This window comes from Strongylocentrotus purpuratus, unplaced genomic scaffold (genome assembly GCF_000002235.5).
Source record: "Strongylocentrotus purpuratus isolate Spur 01 unplaced genomic scaffold, Spur_5.0 spur5_scaffold_9, whole genome shotgun sequence".
NCBI classification, from domain to species: Eukaryota; Metazoa; Echinodermata; class Echinoidea; order Camarodonta; family Strongylocentrotidae; genus Strongylocentrotus; species Strongylocentrotus purpuratus.
In genome coordinates this window covers 17,041,963-17,060,942 of record NW_022145615.1, presented here as the reverse complement: position 1 = coordinate 17,060,942, position 18,980 = coordinate 17,041,963, and the positions used below count along the sequence as shown (strand labels likewise).

The following is an 18,980-nucleotide window of genomic DNA, read 5'->3' as shown; positions in this document are numbered from 1 at the left end:
GTATAGACGTATCTTGGCAGTTTGCATGATGTTGTACTCTGAAGTATATAAAACGATCTGCACTATCAGACTACATCGGTAGACGAGACACCACGATGAGATGAAGTGAGACGGAACGAGGAAAAAGGAAAAAGAGATAAGTTGTTTGTTTCGACCTTTGACCTGCCTGTATTGTCTTCTTCTTCTCTACCAGCATGACTCATCGTATGACGTCATGAAGTGAAAGTTCTTAAATGATGTAGTTATGAATAAAATTCCTCACGCATAAAAATAGGTTATTTTGTCCTTGTTGTACTTCTTTCCTTCTAACGAAAAATGGAGAAGGCGCCTAATTCATTTACGGCGAGGTTCTTTTTTCGTTTTTTCCTCTCTCTCTATTTAGTTTAAACGTGTGGTCAAGCTCCTATTAGAATAGGACTAAAGAGACTTGATGAAAGCTACTTCTACTGGGTAATTAGTCTGAAGCTCCTTGTAAGAATAAATAAGTCCTGCGTCCAAGAAAATCAAAGAATAACATTAGAAAAGGACAAACTAAAACTGTTCGTCTTGCACTCATCAGAGTAAATCGCATGACCGCATGTATTAACGCTTCAGTATATCCATCTCATCATCTGCAATGGTATTGTTCGATGACTCACAAATTACTTACACTGCTTGGAGACTAGATAAAGAACAGCAACATCGAGAAAACACTTAAGGGCGTCGAGAATAAAATGTACTGCAAAATTCATGAGAATATAAGATTAAAGGAATAGGATTAGAAAAGTACAATTTATCAGGGATATTCATCAGTGAAACCGTTATCGCAAGAGTAAACATTTAAATTAATTGTTCACGTGATTTTGTTTAAAGCCTATCTGCACTAGTTTAGCCAGGAGGGATTAGCCAATCCTGCATGGTCACTGACAGGTGGTTTTCCCATCAAATCAGCTCTCAATTAGCGTAAGAAAAAGAGGACCATGGGTAATCAACGGGTACCACTTAGACATTGTTGGCTATATAGAGGGCGCATGTAGCTTTTATTAGTGTAGCCCCGCTTTAAAGATTGAATACATGTAGGGTACAAATTCTTCATCCCACTACATCATTAAGACGATCCCTCAGGAACCCAGAAACTGAATCTAAGACATCGCGTCCCGCAGCGCAGAGGACTAGTGTTACACCGAGTAGGTCCCTCCCCATCTTTTATAAAGTCATACGGCATTCTCTCGCGCCTACGTCTTAGGATATTTTCCATTTTTCTCGTTTTGTTTGCTGGTAAAAATAACGCAATGTCAAGGGAGAGACATCGAGCCAAACCTTATACTGATCTCCAGCACTGACCCGAATAGCTCAAGGATTAGTCATGCTTTATAGTTCAATCTTATTTTATTTCACGCATGCCACCAGTAAAGGTTTAGGATGATTTTTATAACAAGCGGAACTGCGGAAGACATAATTTAAGATTATTTAAAACTTAGGTTTTCGATGATCTGTCAGGAAAACGCATGTAAATAGGCAATTTTGTGATTATGCATTGACACAATGAGCGAATGACTTCGTGGGATCGAAAATCCCATTGGCCGATATTTTGCTGGACAAATAGGTGTACTGGTAATTTGTTTTCTTTTTATTTGTCCTCTTTCGAGGGACTTTATTTGTTCATATCATAAAATAACTGTTATCTATACAACAATGTTGATATACAGAATACATGCAATTGTAACATATGGCATAAAGTACAAAACATGAAACTAATGTCTTTTTAGCTGCTAAGTGAAATAAAATATAATCAATTGAAGTCAGTTTCATCCATTGAAACAAAAATAAATTCTGAGTTCAGAATGTGACCCACTTTCAGGATACTATTTTAACCGTCCGTAATGTCATTTGTGATAAATGTTTGTACCACCTGTGTCACCTATAAAGAGTTGCCCCATACATGATGGACAGGTAGGTTAGACCACGTCATCTTGATTTACATTGACTGCTTTCGTCAGGTGGTCATCTTTAAAGGTACGCCTGAGCATCAAGAGGCAATCGCAAAAGCTTTCAAGAAATCAACCCAAGTACACTTTTAATACCCTGTTGTATATTGCCTTCATGTTCGGATAACGTAATGTGTCATTTTACGTTTTCCCTATATTTCTAAATGTAAAAAACATGTTTTCTTCTGTTTTTCTCTTCTTCCAATTTACCAAAAAAGGATATGATTGGTCCAAGATTCGTTCCTTCGATGTTTTCTTCGATTGCGAAATAATATCATCGTACATGTTTGCCAAATACCCTTTACAAGTTCTTCGTGTTTCCTGAATCAAATAAACATTACTTTTTTCTTCAAATTTGTATTGTCTTAAAAAAAAGAGATTATTAACCAAGGACTCGTTTCTTTTATGTTTTCTTTGATTGCGAAAAAATATACCAGATTGCCAAATATCCTTTTCCAGGTCTTCGTGTTGTGTCTTTGGTTTCCTTCCTAATATAAGAAGGTATGACTACACGTTTCCTGCATCAAATAAACATGATTTTTTTTCTTCTTCAATTTGTATTGTCTTCAAAAAAATTATTGGCCAAGGATTCGTTTCTTTTATGTTTTCTTTGATTGCGAAATAATATCATCGTACCGGTTTACCAAATATCATTTACAAGTTCTTCGTGTTTGTCTTTGGTTTCCTTCCTGATATAGGAAGATATGACTATACGTTTCCTTTATCAAATAATCATGAATTGATTTGCTTTTCAATTGTTATTGTCTTCGAGTTAGCTCTAGGTGAATGCCCTTTTTACTTTAGGAATATCAAAGTGCTCTTCTTCATTACTAGAGCTTTTTGGATGCACAATTACCAGTCAACATCATAATATGTACGGGATTTCGGTACATAAAAGTTGCATTCGATTGCATAATACAATGTCAACCAATCAGAATCAAGCGCAATGCAGTTTACTGTGATGCGATGAATCCTGATTGGTCAATTGTTTCGATCGCTAGAATTGTCTATCTATAAACTGAAAATGTATGCAACGGATTTCGTTCTAAATCCATTTTTAAGTTATTAGTAAATTTCGAATATTTTGTTCCCACAGCTTCAGAATTAATTATTGAAATTGATTGTTGTTATCTTAAAATTACTCTTTTTGATTTAAGTTAAAGAAAATTAAATACTCATGCTTATAAAACTTCTTTTAAAGGCATTCATGCCCTAAAATAATCATAAAAAGGTGCAAGGTTACAATCTAGATGAAAACAAAATCAGTTTGGGACTTTTCTTGCGATCAACAGGTGGTTTTTTATGTTTTAAAATCTATCAGGACGAAATCAAAATCATTTTGAAATGAACAGGTGTTTCTGAGCTTTAAAAGTATGAAATCGATTTTGTTTTGGGTCTGTGTAACTGAAGAGGAATCTCTACGCTTTTTAAAGGATACAAAATAATTATCAAAAATGGAAATAATATTTTTAGCTGGTGCCTTTAAAGTGAACCTATAGCGTGTCGTACTCGGACGTGATAAATTTCCTTAATGAGCCTGTTGCAGCTTCTCACCTGCCGGAACCAAAACAAATTACTCTTTTCGTCACCAAGCTCAACTCAAGTGCTCAAAGAAAAATAAATTAAAATACTTCCAAAAACACCGTTAATGTAATCACTCGGATTTGTTTAAAATCAACCTGGATTATTCACTTTTCACCTGACGTTGTAAGACTATGACCGTGTTGGTATTAGGTCTAATCCGGAGGAAGTATATATATCTGTAAATGAAAATCGGAAACGGAGTTTATCTTGATGTTGTGAGATCATCTTTGAATATAGGATATGCTCAAATAGAAGGAGAGAGGGAAAGAGAAAGAGAGAAAGAGAGATAGAGAGAGACTGAGAGAGAGAGAGAGAGAGAGAGAGAGAGAGACTGAGAGACTGAGAGAGAGAGAGAGAGAGAGAGAGAGAGAGAGAGGGGAGCGAAAGAGAGAGAGAGAGAGAGAGGGAGAGAGAGACAGAGAGAGACAGAATAGAAGAGATAAAGAGAGAGGAGGGGGTAGGGATAGATATGTAAAGGGGTATGTATATTACGAAACGAATTACTTCTATGATCTACGACAATGTTTCGATACATATAACAAATTGGATTATTATCATAGCTATTTTGGAATAAGCATAGAGTTCCCAATATCTTAGTCACACCGAATCTAACCTGACCACTTTGTTGGCCATTCGTGGTCATGTAATTTGTTGTCCGATCTGTTGTTGGTCTGATGTCGACTTCGTTAATATGAATGAGGTATAAAAGTGAGAAAGGGAGAAAGTGAGCGTGGTGGAGGGGGTAGGAGGGGGGGGGGGGGAGTAAAACAGAAATTGTTGAGAGAGCAGGGACAATAATCTGACACCAAGCGATCCTATTTTGTTTTCCTTCTTAGAATGTATATATATATATATATATATATATATATATATATATATATATAGCTTTTCGTCGCCATTTACCTTTTTGTCAATTCATGCACGTATCAAGATATCGTGTATTTTTTTTACCCGGGTAAATAAATTAAATGTCAAACATAATAATGAAACAATCATAGTACTTCAAAATGATTGAATGCCCTAAGAAACTGATCAGTTCAAAAAAATATAAACTTACCTTTTACGTCTCGACCAGCTTGTTCAATAAAAAAGCGATTATCAGTCAACTAAATATAACGATGACCCTTAAAATCAGTGGTTCAATAACTGTTTTGGTTTCATGTGTAAATAACAACAATGGGGATTGCAAACGGGGAAAATATGTCCCTGCCCGATAGAGACTTTTTTGGCACCTCCTATTCCCATCGTACTCTATCAACATTTTATCTTCCGATCGTTTCTTTCATTGACGTATACGAAAGTACAACTTGACGCGTCGACTGTAAAAGGCTGGGTCAAAATGCCAAACAGGTTTTGAATAATGTGAACCAGTGCATTGTTTTAGAATGGATGAGTTCACAGAAGGGAAGGTCTAACGCATGTGGAGAATTAGCCCGAATATAATACCAACATTTTCTAAAATCTATTGTTATGAGTGGACTGGCTGGCTTGATATTTGAAAATGGTGTATGTAGAGATTTGTGGTCTAGTGGAGAAACCACAAGGTGCGGGGTTCGAATTCCTGCCGCAGCACCATCGTCCATTGGCAAGACATTTAATCTATATTTGCCACACTCGACCCTGGTGAAGGGTAATCACACCAAAAGTCTTCTGGAAGCGTATAAAGATCATGATTTGATATACGCTTTACAAATATGTACATTGTAGCTTTAATATAAAGATATCATTAAAGTTGTCACATTATAGTTCGACCTGAAATGTAAATGGCATATACAATGTTCTGACAAAGCATGGACATTAACGTTCACCGAGGAGTAATTCTCCTTGCAGACGAGGTTTCATTTCCTGACGTAGGACTCCGTCAGCGATTGATACAGTCTTGGACGCACCGTAATTATGATGGTGACGTGATGATTGCAAAATGAAACAGTACACACACACATACACACACAGAGTGTGTAGAATCACTGGTATATGGGCTAAGTATTTCACGAGATCTACAAGTATTCTAAGTAATGACGCAGTTGAAGTGACGCAAAGAGCATTATAACCCATGCTACAGGTTGATTACAGAAGCCTCATCAGGTGATTGCCAAGTATATCCCAACTATACGGTAGAAGCGCCCCTAGTTTTCAGACATATATTTAAACAGTTCAAGACTTCATTATCTTAAAGCCCGTCAAAAACGAAGCGTCATTTGCTGATGGAGGACTACGTCATCGACTTTTAAGGTCTTTGACGTTCCCTGTGTTACCGGCAACCTTATGCCCATTGCACGTGGGTCGTCATTTTCATTGAGCTATTACCTGCGCTAATCATGCCTTTTGTATTCACTTCTGGACGATGCAACTCTGAAATGGTACTTCAAAGACCGTGCAAAACACTGACGCACTCCTACCTCAACAAAATGACGCCTCGTTTGTATCGTGAATGAGTAGTCTCCAGGCGGCAAACAATTCCGTTGCGCCAAAGAAAGATTAAACACTCATGCACTAATATTTTCTTGGGGGAAAGGAGAGCTTGATATTCATAAGATTAACGATAAGTTCACTTCGACTACATTTACTGGGGGTTTTTTCTTGATGTTTTCTATAAATATGATGAAACATTTATATAATAATAATAACGAGTAACAATTAAGCTTAAACATAATGATGGATGACTAGTATACTGGGACATACAAAAGGTAGCTCATTAACATTATACATCTATTTAAAGTTTATGTGAACCAATTAGCCCGTGTGCACTACTAAAAAAATTAAACCAGTAAGACTATTCTAAGACAAAGCTACGGTGACAAAGACAAACACCTAAAAAGCCATTCTCTCTCAACACTAATATCAGGTTCAAAGCTTTCCATATCCTTCTCACCGGCAGGTACAAAGCACCTGAGTATCATATTCTCACACAGACACACAAAGATCGCTAAATCGTTTGCCAAGAAAAGCCCGTCGGGTTGCATCTGAAGGCAGGTGTTGGAAGGTAACATAAAAAGGTTAGAGTGGGACTGGGGGCTGATTATATCGCTGCTAGAAATCTGGAATTACCGAAACGAGGGGGAGATGCACTAGGTTGAAAATCCTGGATTATTTGGGTTGAAGTTACCGGAGCAACAGAATGAACATCATTCACGAGGGAACCATCATTAATTGCAGTTCGTATTTCGAGAGTTGAACGTAACTTTGTCTAAAGGATATTCTAATTTTAATTTAAATGACTAGCACTTGACAAATGAATAAGACTTCAACAATGTCATTGTTTGAAATTTTCATAATTTCAATTTTCTGCACATTGAGAAAATGGAGGCGAAAAAAGAGAAGAACAAAAGAAAAAAAATGCATACATTCAAACAAAGGAAGGAAACAAAAAAATTAAAACAAAGGAGCAACAAAAAACTAGATGGAACTTTGACTGCGCGCAGTCAAAAATGATGCCTCCGCCATAGAGCAATTTTACAAACCAAAACAGAAACAATTTTTAAATTCAAGTTTGATTGTAATCCATCTGTGAGTTTTAATGATAATGCATGCACAAGCTATTTTTGGCATACATAATGAGCCATGTGACCTTTGACCTTCGACCTGGTGACCCCAAAATCTAATCAGTTCATTGGCTCTGCAAGATACATACATGACTTGAGTTTGATAGTAATCTGTCTATTTGATCTCATGATAATGCGATCGCAAGCTATTGTTGGATACATAAAGAAGACCCCTGTGACCTTTGACCTGGTGACCCCAAAATCGAATCATATCATTGGCTTTGCAAGATACATACATGACCTGAGTTTGGCAGGAATCCATCAATCGGTTCTTGAGATAATGCGATCACAAGCTATTTTGCATACATAATGAGCCCTGTGACCTTTGACCTTGGATCTCGTGACCCCAAAATCTAATCAGTTCATTGGCTCTGTGAGATACATACATGACTCAAGTTTGGCAGGAATCCATAAATCGGTTCTTGAGATAACGCGATCACGAGCCATTTTCGCATAAATAATGAGCCCTGTGACCTTTGACCTTGGATCTCGTGACCCCAAAATCTAATCAGTTCATTGGCTCTGTGAGATACATACATGACCCAAGTTTGGCGGGAATCAACCAATCGGTTCTTGAGATAACGCGATCACGAGAACGGGACGTACGGACAGACGTACGGACGTACGGACGGACGGACAACCCAAAAACATAATGCCTCCGGCTACTTTGTAGCGGAGGCATAAAAAGAAGTGAAAACGGTGAATCACTTTGATACGTTTAATCGTATTTATACTGCCCCCTCCCCTTTGAGATCCAGCCAGTGAAATTCCCTTATTCCCGCACTCGTTTTCAGGTAAGGACCCTTTTGTGACAATTCTGGACTGTATTAGATGTATACTAAAAAATTTCCTTACACCTCGGTAACTTTATAAATAACATTTATATTCTAATACAAAAAAAAAAAACAGAAAATGAAATAGCTATATATTTTAATGTGTCCATCCGTTGCCAAAAAAATGTGAGTCGTTTAATTTAAATAGGGAAGCAAGAAAAGTGGTGGACTATGTATGAAGAGAAACAATGCCTTTAGAAAGGAAGTAAACATTGCTATTTGGTTGTCATGGCAACAAAAAGTTAAGTCCAGGTAATGAGATATCTCACAGTGAACTTCTGCATGTCAATCATCCGATGATTATTTTGGTTTCGAAGGAAGTTCTCCAGTAAGCAGATGCTTGTTTGTTTCTTGTGGTCTCGATTTGGGTATAGTAACGCTGGATGATCGCGATGATATCAGAGAAACTCGATCTAGATCCAGTTTAAATCCATTTTCACATGAGAATAGAAACCTGGGCTGTATTATCGTATTATGTCGTCGAATGGCTGGAGTATATTTTTACAGCGATGTATGATTCGTAAACAGCATCATCATGGGGCAAAGAGAAGAGGAGGTGAAAAAGACTATCTGAAAAGAAGAGAGGAAGAAAATAGTACAGAGGACGAGAGTTACGATGACGACAAAGAAAGTAGTTGTTTTTATCTTGTTTTAAGTTTAAAAGATGTTCGATAAAATATTAAAAAAATCATCGCAAAAAAAAGGAAATAATTATATATACAAACAAAACAGAACACAAATAAAGAAAACAAACAAAGAAGCGTAATTTAGCTTCTAAAAAATGACCCAACGTCAATGAACAACTTTAACAGTGTTAATGAATGGGTAGAAATACGAAACTTTAGGATCGATGTTGTCAAGGAAATGCTAAAAGAAAAAAACGTGAGTCATTTTCCCATCCCACAAGAACTTTAAAAAAAAGGGATAAAATCCACTTTGTTTTGATGATTTCATTGACGTCATCAGCTTATTACATATGAAAACGATTTCATTTAATAGTCAAGTTTCATAAACATAAACGAACTCTTGCTGGGAGGCGTACATAGTTTCCTAGTGACTTCATCTACTTCCAGCTGTGCCGCATCCAACATTTTGCTCCAAATATGGAATATTTTCATCGTGACATGCTGCGGTGTCAAAGATCAGTGTTGACGGTGTCTCGCCTGTCTATATTTCGACGCAACGGGGGCTATAACCACCGAGAACAAAATCCAACTGAGAGAGTAACCCCTTCAACTATAGTCAATGGATTTTCTTTGTGACCGTCGGGTCAAATCATTTGGCCATTTCACTTGCAACTTGGTATTGCGGTCATTGTGGCGGGCAACTTTCATTATTAATTTATTAAATTAAGTGAGAAAATAATGAGTGAGAGAGAAATATCCCAAAAAAGGGTAATTGCATGGGTTAAATTCATTATTAGTGCAGGACAGGTCCTTTCAAATTGTTTGGTTAAACACAAATAGACACAAATATTTTGTGTGAACACCAATAGAGAAGGCTCTATAATATTTGTATTGAAAAAAATGTGGAAAATGGAAAGCGAAAGATGAAAATTACGTGCATTAGTCCAGAATATGGACTTTATTAAATCATGACTATGAAGACCACAGGTTGCAAATATAGTTAAAAAAACTACAGTAACCGTGAACTACAAGAAAACAATTATATCGCCATTTGAAATATATAGCTATTAGAAATAAAACTCTTAACACTTCAATATAATAGACATTTGGAACTGTCCGGAAAAGGTAATTTTCCGGAATAGATTTGGCTGCCGCAGGAATACTTCCAAGACGGAAAGGCATAATAATCTACCAGTAGAGAAATCAGTCTCCAACGTTATTTAAGGAAGAAAGTGTTATGTAATGGCTGTCAGAACCTTAAATTCTGTCTAAAAGTGTTCCACTGGGTTGTTAAGAAGTCAACCCCAATTAAACAATCTCCTACAGTTAGGTATATTGACCATTCCTCAGAAATACAAAGTATTTTTATATTCATATGAATAACTCAGAGTGATTCGGAGCTGGTGAACAGAATGAACTTTTTTACTTGGAATAGAATAAGAAATAGAATTCATAGAATTGTGAAAAATCATCTAAAAGAAGAAAAAGAAGAAAAGAAAAAAACCTCACAACTTACCCAAGGACAAATCCCCCGGAAATAATTATCACCTAGGAAAATTATCACCGGACAACTACTTTGAGGCTAACTGAATTAAAGATTTGTTGTCTGGAAACAGTCAGAGGAGAGAGTTGTCAAGTTGTCCTGGAGTGATCTTCCGATTGGGGGGGGGGGGGTTCATGAAATCATTGTATTATGCGGGACTGCACTACTTGCGCCCTCTATACATGTATAGCAAACAATGCCTATTTATAAAGCGGTACCCGTTGGTCCCCCATGATTTCTCTTTTCTTATGTTAATTAAGAACTGATTTGATGAGATAACCACATGTCACGCCCACGAAGGGAGTTTTGATCCCTCTTGGCCAAACTAGTGCAGATAGCCTTTCAGATCAAAGAAATTTGTAAACTTATTTTCGGCCTATATAGGTGAAAACGGTGTGAAAAGATCTTAGGACGCTAATATTATGTCCCAAGTTGGTGATGTTCGCCATGAATGTGCTCTGTCATTACACATCACCCTCCCCTCATGGACGACCAGGAATCTGCCCCTGCATTCGAGGGAAGTGCTTGCTTTCTTTGTGCTAAGGTAAAATAAACAGTACATCCTACAGATAATAAAAACGAAACCCTAAACCAAAAGGCAATTGTGAGGAAACTATGACCTGTATAATATTTTTGTTGTTTTGCTTTTCATAAAGTAGAAGTAATATGCTTTCGACTGATACTATGATTGTACCAATCCATACATGCTTCACCAAGAAACATAATTTTCGAAATGGCACGTCAAAAGCTTTTGTTCCAGATTTAAGTAACACAGTAAAAAAAAAAAAAAAAAAGGAAGTTTCACATGCAAACATAAAACAGGCAAAGGTAAGCTTAAAACATTATTATGCAAGATTTGTATTCTGCGATGATTTCAATATGCAGTTACTAAGATTGGGGTGAATATCCATTTTCGGGATTACAGGGGTGTACAATCTCTCAGGCTTTCCCAAATCTAATAAATATTCATTGAAAAAAATCGAGAAAATACCTTGTTATTCATTGAAAGCGGTACCTATCCTGAGAGAAAAATTGAATATTCTGATTTGTTTCTATCCTTCGTGCCCATTGGACCATCCCCATTATCAAAATGTTAAGTGCCCCTTACTTCGACTCTTGTGGAAATATCACCGGTATGTCTGCTTTGCTCTTTTAAAAAGTTGTACTTATGAAAATAGCTGATTATACTAATTGCAGACCATTTCAAGCCTGTCTGCACTAGTTTGGCCAAGAGGGATTAAACCTACCTGCATGGTAATTGATAGATGGTTATCTCATCAAATCAGTTCTCAATTAACATAAGAAAAAGGGATCAGGGGGACCAACGGGTACCGCTAAAGCATTGATTGTTATATAGAGGGCGCACGTATCTACAAGTAATGCAGTACCGCATTAAGTACGAAGTATGTCCCTTCTTACCTCACTATCGACACCAAATATTCTTTAATTGATGATGATGGCAATAATCTTGCCCTCATTTTAAAAAGAAGCACATGAAAACAACATTCCCTTTCGCTTTTAAAGATAAGGTTTCCTCAGGTCATATGTTTGGTCATATTAGAGTTGTGATACTAACGTTTTCAACCATGTTCACTATTTCACTCCAATCTGGCACGAATGAATTTTGACATGTCATTTGCAAAACAATGTTACTCGGTGAAACTTGTATGGATTCAAGTCGTCAATGTGTTATTTGAAAGAATGTTATATCATATTTATGAAAAACAAGGAATTATATTAATATAGCACATATTTTGTTTACAATACCTGTTTGTTATCGGGTTTTGGTTGAATCGCTAGCTCACTCAATGTGGGGAAGAACCATTCGAACTGAAACAAAAAAAATGATTCAAATCACTATTTAGTTTTCAAGGAATTCGTAAGGTTCATACCAGACAGAATGACGATTTGTTTTAAGTCTTGGTCTTGATCTTTGAAGGAGACGATATAAGAAGAGACCCAATGACTCTCGAAACCTATTTACGGATATATTGTCCATGGCCTAGTTAAGACAAATCAAAATATGCGTGGGTGCGTTTACGTCGCCTTCTCCTCAAATGTTTTTACAGACGGGCCTCAAATCGCAAAATCACTGCCGAAACTATGAAACTTTGAACTTCATCGTTTGGTTTCTATGGCAATACCATGGTAAATGCATCTCGAATTATACACAATCTTAAATTTCAGAATGTGGTTCCGTGACGTAACTGCCGTTATAGGCAGAAAATGTTGATTGCAATCCAAGGCAGTATGCAGATACTATATGTGCATCGACAGATCGAGATCATTTGTACAAAATTGTAAAACCCACCGAGACGTATACTGGATACGTGTTTATGAAAGTTACGTAATCGTTTTTCATTTTTGCACTAACGGTACATTCTGTGATGCGCATGATTCTGACTATTCTATTGAAAAGTGTTTGTGTGTGTGTGTGTTGCTTTTCTAATTTACTATGTTTCACCTTGCTTTCATATATAATATAGTTTGACGACTAGCACATTTAAAAGACATAGTTGAGTTATGGTCATGCGATTGCATTGTTAAAGAAACGTTGTGGAATCGATCAGAAAAGTTTGATCATATCTAGTATATAAGTATTATGGTGTACTGCAAGGTTCTGGAATCATCAAAATGATAAGAAATTTGGCTTAGTCTTGGTAAAGTTACAAGCACTGTACACAGAAAGATGGTTATGGGGCTACCCGAACATGTGGCATAAAAATCCGTCCCGATTTTTAGGTTGTTACATGCCATATTACGAATATTAAGGCATTCGAAGAGAAATGCTTTTCAGGGAACATTTATTATCTGATGTTCTTCCACACTTGCATAATACAATGATAACGCTCACAAATTATTGGTCACCTCTTCCCAGAACTCAACCTTCCCTTTAAGATAGGGGAGGAATTTAATATTTAAATAACCTACATTTAAACATAAGAAAGTATATATATTTACATAAGTAAATATTAACTAAATTGAAAAAAGTGTATATGGAATAAATGACAACTGCAGTTAGCAAAATTGAAGAAAAACAAAATCATGTTTATCATATTTATGGTATGATATTTTATATAGGTGAGAAAATAAGATAAACTTTGACCAACATAATGTTATTAATGTTTGAATCATGCTGAACCATTATAATGTGGTTGACGTACACCAGGACACGGGTTGGTGAATCATTCATATTTTACAAAATGTTTGTGTTATGCAGAAAAAAGGTGAACAGGTGTTGAGAGGAGTCACGATATAATGTGTGTGACAGAAAATGTTTGCATGGAATTCTTCCCTTAAACTTGAATATGAAACAATTAAAATCTTCTAACATTTGGGGGCATTATTAAAAAAGAGTCATATGCCAAGTTCAATTAATAACATAATAACATGATCTCATTTCAGTGCAAGATAACCAATCGAAATGTTAATTATATATTTTATTCTTTATCAATCTACAACTTTGCTGATTGAAAAATAAAAATGATGTTAGCACCATTTTGGGGATATCCCCAAAACGTTTGGGAGCCCTACCAATAAAAGTGCATCGTGGGTTTAATGAGCGCTGCTCTTACTTTCTGAGAACAAATACAGTGTGCCTAATCAATGCACTGCAGAAGAAAAGGTAATATCCTTATTTGTATACGTATAAACCATATTAGTCTAAACCCACACGTAGAGTATAGACTCCGGAAAGGAGTCGGATATAGGAAGTGGGTAGACGCTAACAATGACATCGCGTTATCATTAACCTAGCCATTTTATTTCTGAAGCTGTCATTTGAATATGACGTAAGCCTATTGATAGAACGTCAGTAGATATTACAGAGAAATTAGCTTATATAACAACACTTTCGTTCAGGGCTAATGCACAGACGAGAAAAGTGTGCGATGGAGTGCAGACACACCTAGTATAAGCCTTGCAGCAACAGATCCACTCTCACATTTTGGACTTTCATTTTAATGACTTCACGAGTTAGTATGGCTACCCATATGATTACGACGGCATTATTAATACTCTGCATTTGTTTCTTCAACGTTGGATTTTCTCAGAACATTGTTGAAAGACCACGGGACCTGACTGTTCGAGAGGGGAGGAACGTTCTTTTTCGTTGCATCATCAGGAATCTCCAAAGCAACCAGAATGTCTACTGGTTTCGCCTATCAACGCGGCGGTTTATAACGGTTAACCGGATGGTCAATTCGAACGTACCGCAGGGAAACCGCCTCTCTATCCTTGGTAATGCCAACCTTGGTGAGTACTTTTTGCAGATTCGTAACGTCGAGCTGGCTGATGCTGGTACCTACCGATGCGGTTATGCGGTCCCAAACTTGTCATTTACGTTTGCTGGTGCCGTTCTTGAAGTGCAGCGACCACCTAATGAAGGTTCGCCGATGTGTAGCGTTTCTCCAAACGGTCTAAACGTTGGTGATGTAGCGACGATAACATGTAGATCTGAAGGCGGCCAACCGCCGGCGTCGCTAGCCTGGAGGTTAGAAGAAACTGTCCTAACGGAGCTGAAAGAATCGCGTAACGTTCTGTCGGTCGTTGTAAGCGCCGAACATAATGGACAAGAGTTTATTTGCGACGCCGAGTCTCCTGCAATCGACGAACCGCGTTTTTGTAGCGTCACTCTTTTGTCGATTCGTCCTGATGTTCGTGTCGAGCCTCCTCTCGGCATCGCAGAGGTTGGAGGACGTATCGTTTTTACCTGCATCGCGTTCGGCCTACCCGAAATCGTCCGATACGAATGGTTATTTAACAACAAGCCCGTAGATGACATCCAACGATTGGAAGTAAGCCTGGATGGTAGAACTCTGATAATTAATGACATTAAACTGGAAGATGACGAAAGCCCGGTCCACTGTACTGCGACTACAACGCAGGGATTGTCAGGAACTTCAGGCGCTTTACTCCGAGTCGAAGACTTTGGTACATTTACGGTTGAACCAACAACCATAAATGCAACGGATTTCAATAACGACACCATGGAAGGTCAAGCTGGTAAAACCTCCCCTGTCGTCATTGCTATAATAGTCATCGCTGTCATCATCGGACAGGTCTTGATTGTCATCATAGTGTACGTAATTCACAGATGTGTAAACAGAATGATGACAGAGAGAAAAGCAAGACGTCGCTCTACGTCTGTTATGAGAGACATGAACGTGATAAATCCCCAACCAGCTAGGACGAAAGCTACAGATATGGAAGAGAACATTTATGTTGGTGGCGTGAGTATTCCAGATCGTAGCGACATTGATCCAGAAACCGGTGCACCAAAGGTGTTTTACAATAGCATAACTGACTCGTCGTTTGATAGCATGGGTGAAGGGGTCTACTCGCAAGGACCAACAACTCCCCATACCGACATTTATCTAGGTGAAGTCGGTATCCCTTTAACAACTCCTCCAGAGCGACCAGAAAGAGGGCGTCCTTCTCTAACGTCCCCTCCCTCGCCATTATACAGCAATCCTACAGATCTAGATCAAGGTATTCAGCAACCCCAGGGCCGTCTACCGCATCGGACAGAGCCCCCTACGTCACCGTCTAACATTTCGGAGTCCCCATACGGATACGATGAGGTGCCTTTTGTCGAGGCAGAGGAAGAACATAGGCGTCCTCCGCCGCCTACCAGTACCCCACCACGCCCACCTGTCGTTGTTACCTCTCCACCACCAAACAAGCCCCCTCCAAGAGTCCCAGCTGATCAACGTCGGTCCAATCCACAGGGGAGAGTCCCGCCTCAGAATAACCAGTACTGTGGTTTGAACCCTGATCGTCCTGATAGCCGATACCTCAGTCTGCGCCACTACGACGAGGCTTACTCCGATGACTTACTTCAGCAAGGCGCGAGGCTGAGCGGGGAAGAATACAGCCCGTACGATCACCCCGTGACTGATCACGACGATGACCACCACGTTGATGACGATGAACACCACGAGGACTATGGTTACGTGTATGAACTACCGCCTGCTAATTCCACGCCGGATGAGTTGTATGACGTCCCTCCCGATGCCGAAAAACGCGAATATACGTTCATGGGTTCTAATTTGCCTCCAAAATAAGGCAAAAGGAAAAGACTGTTTAGTCATTTCAGGACAACTTATTAGAGAACAAAAGTAATGATTCTAAAATATTTGTACTTAAATGTGTATCGGACTCAATATCAATGGCTGGTCCATTCGATTTGTTTGTCATAAAGAGCCAAAACGCCAAGGTCTGTTTTTTATTTTGTTCAAATGGTTTTTAGAGAGGGTATATTTTTCTGATATGATCACTATCTAGTCAGAGCATAACACAACGAGTAACTTTAAAGTTGAAGTAGTTATTAATTAATTCCTTTTTCAGTGCTGATTGCATAATGGATGATACAGATAACATTTTATTTGTCTGCACATTTCCCTGCATAAAGGTTTTTATTTTCAACATATTTGTCAACGTTTTTTAAAATAATTCTATCGCTCTCTTGATGGCGACAAGTACTTCTTGAAACCTCGAGGACCGGAACTGTTAAACCATGTTTTGGGTACCCATCCTAGTATAAAGAATAAACTGTGTTAACTATACAATCTAAAGGCTTGTTCAGACATTACGCGAAGGTTTTTCGATGATGACGTAAAGTGTAATACACGCCACATTTCTGCATAATTATTATAACACAGAGCTCAGTGAATTGGCACACTACCTTGGTTGTCAATAATTTACAAAACCGCCACGGCCTTTTTAGGTTTTTTGTTAGGCTTTTTTCCTGTGATTTTACCGCGTCTAATCTGAACGAGCCTTTATTCTCAATACCATTTTCCATACACAGGCATAGCTAGTTCTTACAAATAATATGACATTGTTTTCAGGAGGAATTGTCTGATCAGCTCACTTCACTCATGCTGATCATGAGCCGATATCGGTTTCCTTTATCCAGATATCCGGAGCACATTCTAAACAGTTGCTTATCAGGATATTGATATCAGTGTTATCTAATCATGATTAGATTGTACTTTCGGTTTGGGTCATAATTGACCTGAACTATTAAGAAGACAGGCCGTGTTGTACACTGACATCTTATTTAAATTTTACTCGATTATGGTTGCGCAAATGGTCATGAAGGTAGTCTTTTGAAAATGCAACATAATAATATATATCTGTAAAGCGCTTTGATAGGACCTTCCGTCCGGAAAAGTGCTATATAAGAACTAGTTATTATTATTATATGTATACACAGCGGCATATCCAGAAAGTGTATGTAAAATGTGGAGGGGAGGGGGGGGGGGCGTAATACGAAATTACCAATGTCGACGCCCATTATATTAAATCACTTACACTCTCAAATTTATAGAATGTTAAATCACCATTTGAAAGGACTGAGGGTTGGCCACTTTGTTTAGAGTGGCGGATAAACAATTTGAACATATTGGAATCCAACGATCTCAAGGTTGAATATAACATGTTAAAAGAAATAATCTAACATTTTGAAAAAGTACTTTTTAGATGGTGATTGTAGGTTGTATCATGTATACCCAGACAAATGATTGTATAATTAGGAGGGGAGGGGGTGGGGGTAGAATAAGATGAAATTACTACTGGCGGCGTGACATTGTTTTACCAAGGAAAAGGCAACATGTCACGGACCAACTGCAATTATTATTGTTTTTCTTTCGGGCTTCCGAGTTTCAAATGTGGTGGGGGAGGGGGGCTGCCTACTGCACGCTACGAATACATTTGCTAATTGTTTGGTAATATGTAAAATGTATGTTAATTAAACGTTTAGACACATTTTTGTCATGGGTTATAAGAGAAAAAAACATGGATTGGTCTGGAATACAGGAGCTATCAATGAATTTTAAAATGTGTACAAAATGTACAAAATGTATCGATCGTTTTTATGAATTATTGTCCTAAATGTACACAGATAGAGAATGGCTGGACCATTTAAAAAAAAATATGTATATATATTGATCATTAGATAATTTGTCTGTATTACTGTTGATTTAAAATAAAAACACTAAAATGAGATATTGATATACTGGCAATGTATGTCCATGTAAAACAAATAGCGGGTAGGAGCTAAAATGAAGAGCGGGTGATAGAGTGAGAGAGAGAGAGAGAGAGAGAGAGAGAGAGAGAGAGAGAAAAGAGAAATAGAAAGAAAGAGTAAGAGAGAGAGAGAGAGAAAGATAGAAAGAGAGGGAGGGAAGGAGAAAAGGAGATAAAGAGTGAGGGAGAAAGGGAGAGACAGAGAGAGTGAGAGAGAGAGAGAGAGAGAAGGGAGGGAGAGAGAGAGAGAGAGAGAGAGAAAAAGAAGAAGGGGGGGGGGGGTAGTACTTGGATAGAGGGAGATGAATAAAGATTGGGAAAGACCATTAAGAGATAGGAGAGGGGAGAGAAAATAATGGGTATGTGTGATTTTTGATAAAATCAAAAATAAGCATTACATCATATAAATAATGGATTCTAATTTTCGTCAACCCATTGACCACTGAATCTGTAGTTCCCAGAGGAGCAACCCAGTTCCAGAAGTAACGGGTTCTAGGACACCTTCCCCCTGGACAACCACCCTCCGGATAATCACTCCTAGGTTAACCACCCTCCAGGACGACTACCCCCGGGACAATTACATGTACCCCTCCGGACAACTACCCCCAGACATCTACCCCTTAGGACAACCACGCTCTAAGACAACTACCCCGGACAATTACCTCCAGACAACTACCCTTAGGACAACCACCCTCTAGGACAACTACCCCCCCCCCCCCAATTGATAATCACCCTAACTGGTTATTTTCCTGGGATAGTTGGATGGTAGATACTATGGGTGGTAGATGGCAAGGAGGTATATGTCCTAGAGGGCGGTTGCCCTAGGGGGTACTTGTCGGTTATCCTAGGGGTAG

The 18,980-nt window shown here is 38.2% G+C and overlaps 1 protein-coding gene across 1 annotated transcript; it reads left to right on the top strand.

The window, feature by feature from the left end:
* The first annotated feature begins 13,886 nt into the window (after positions 1-13,886).
* LOC100891983 lies at positions 13,887-17,583 on the top strand. Its single transcript, XM_003727694.3, has one exon. It carries the CDS (start codon positions 14,058-14,060, stop codon positions 16,158-16,160), a length of 2,103 nt encoding a protein of 700 aa, XP_003727742.2. The 5' UTR covers positions 13,887-14,057; the 3' UTR covers positions 16,161-17,583.
* The last annotated feature ends 1,397 nt before the right edge of the window (positions 17,584-18,980 follow it).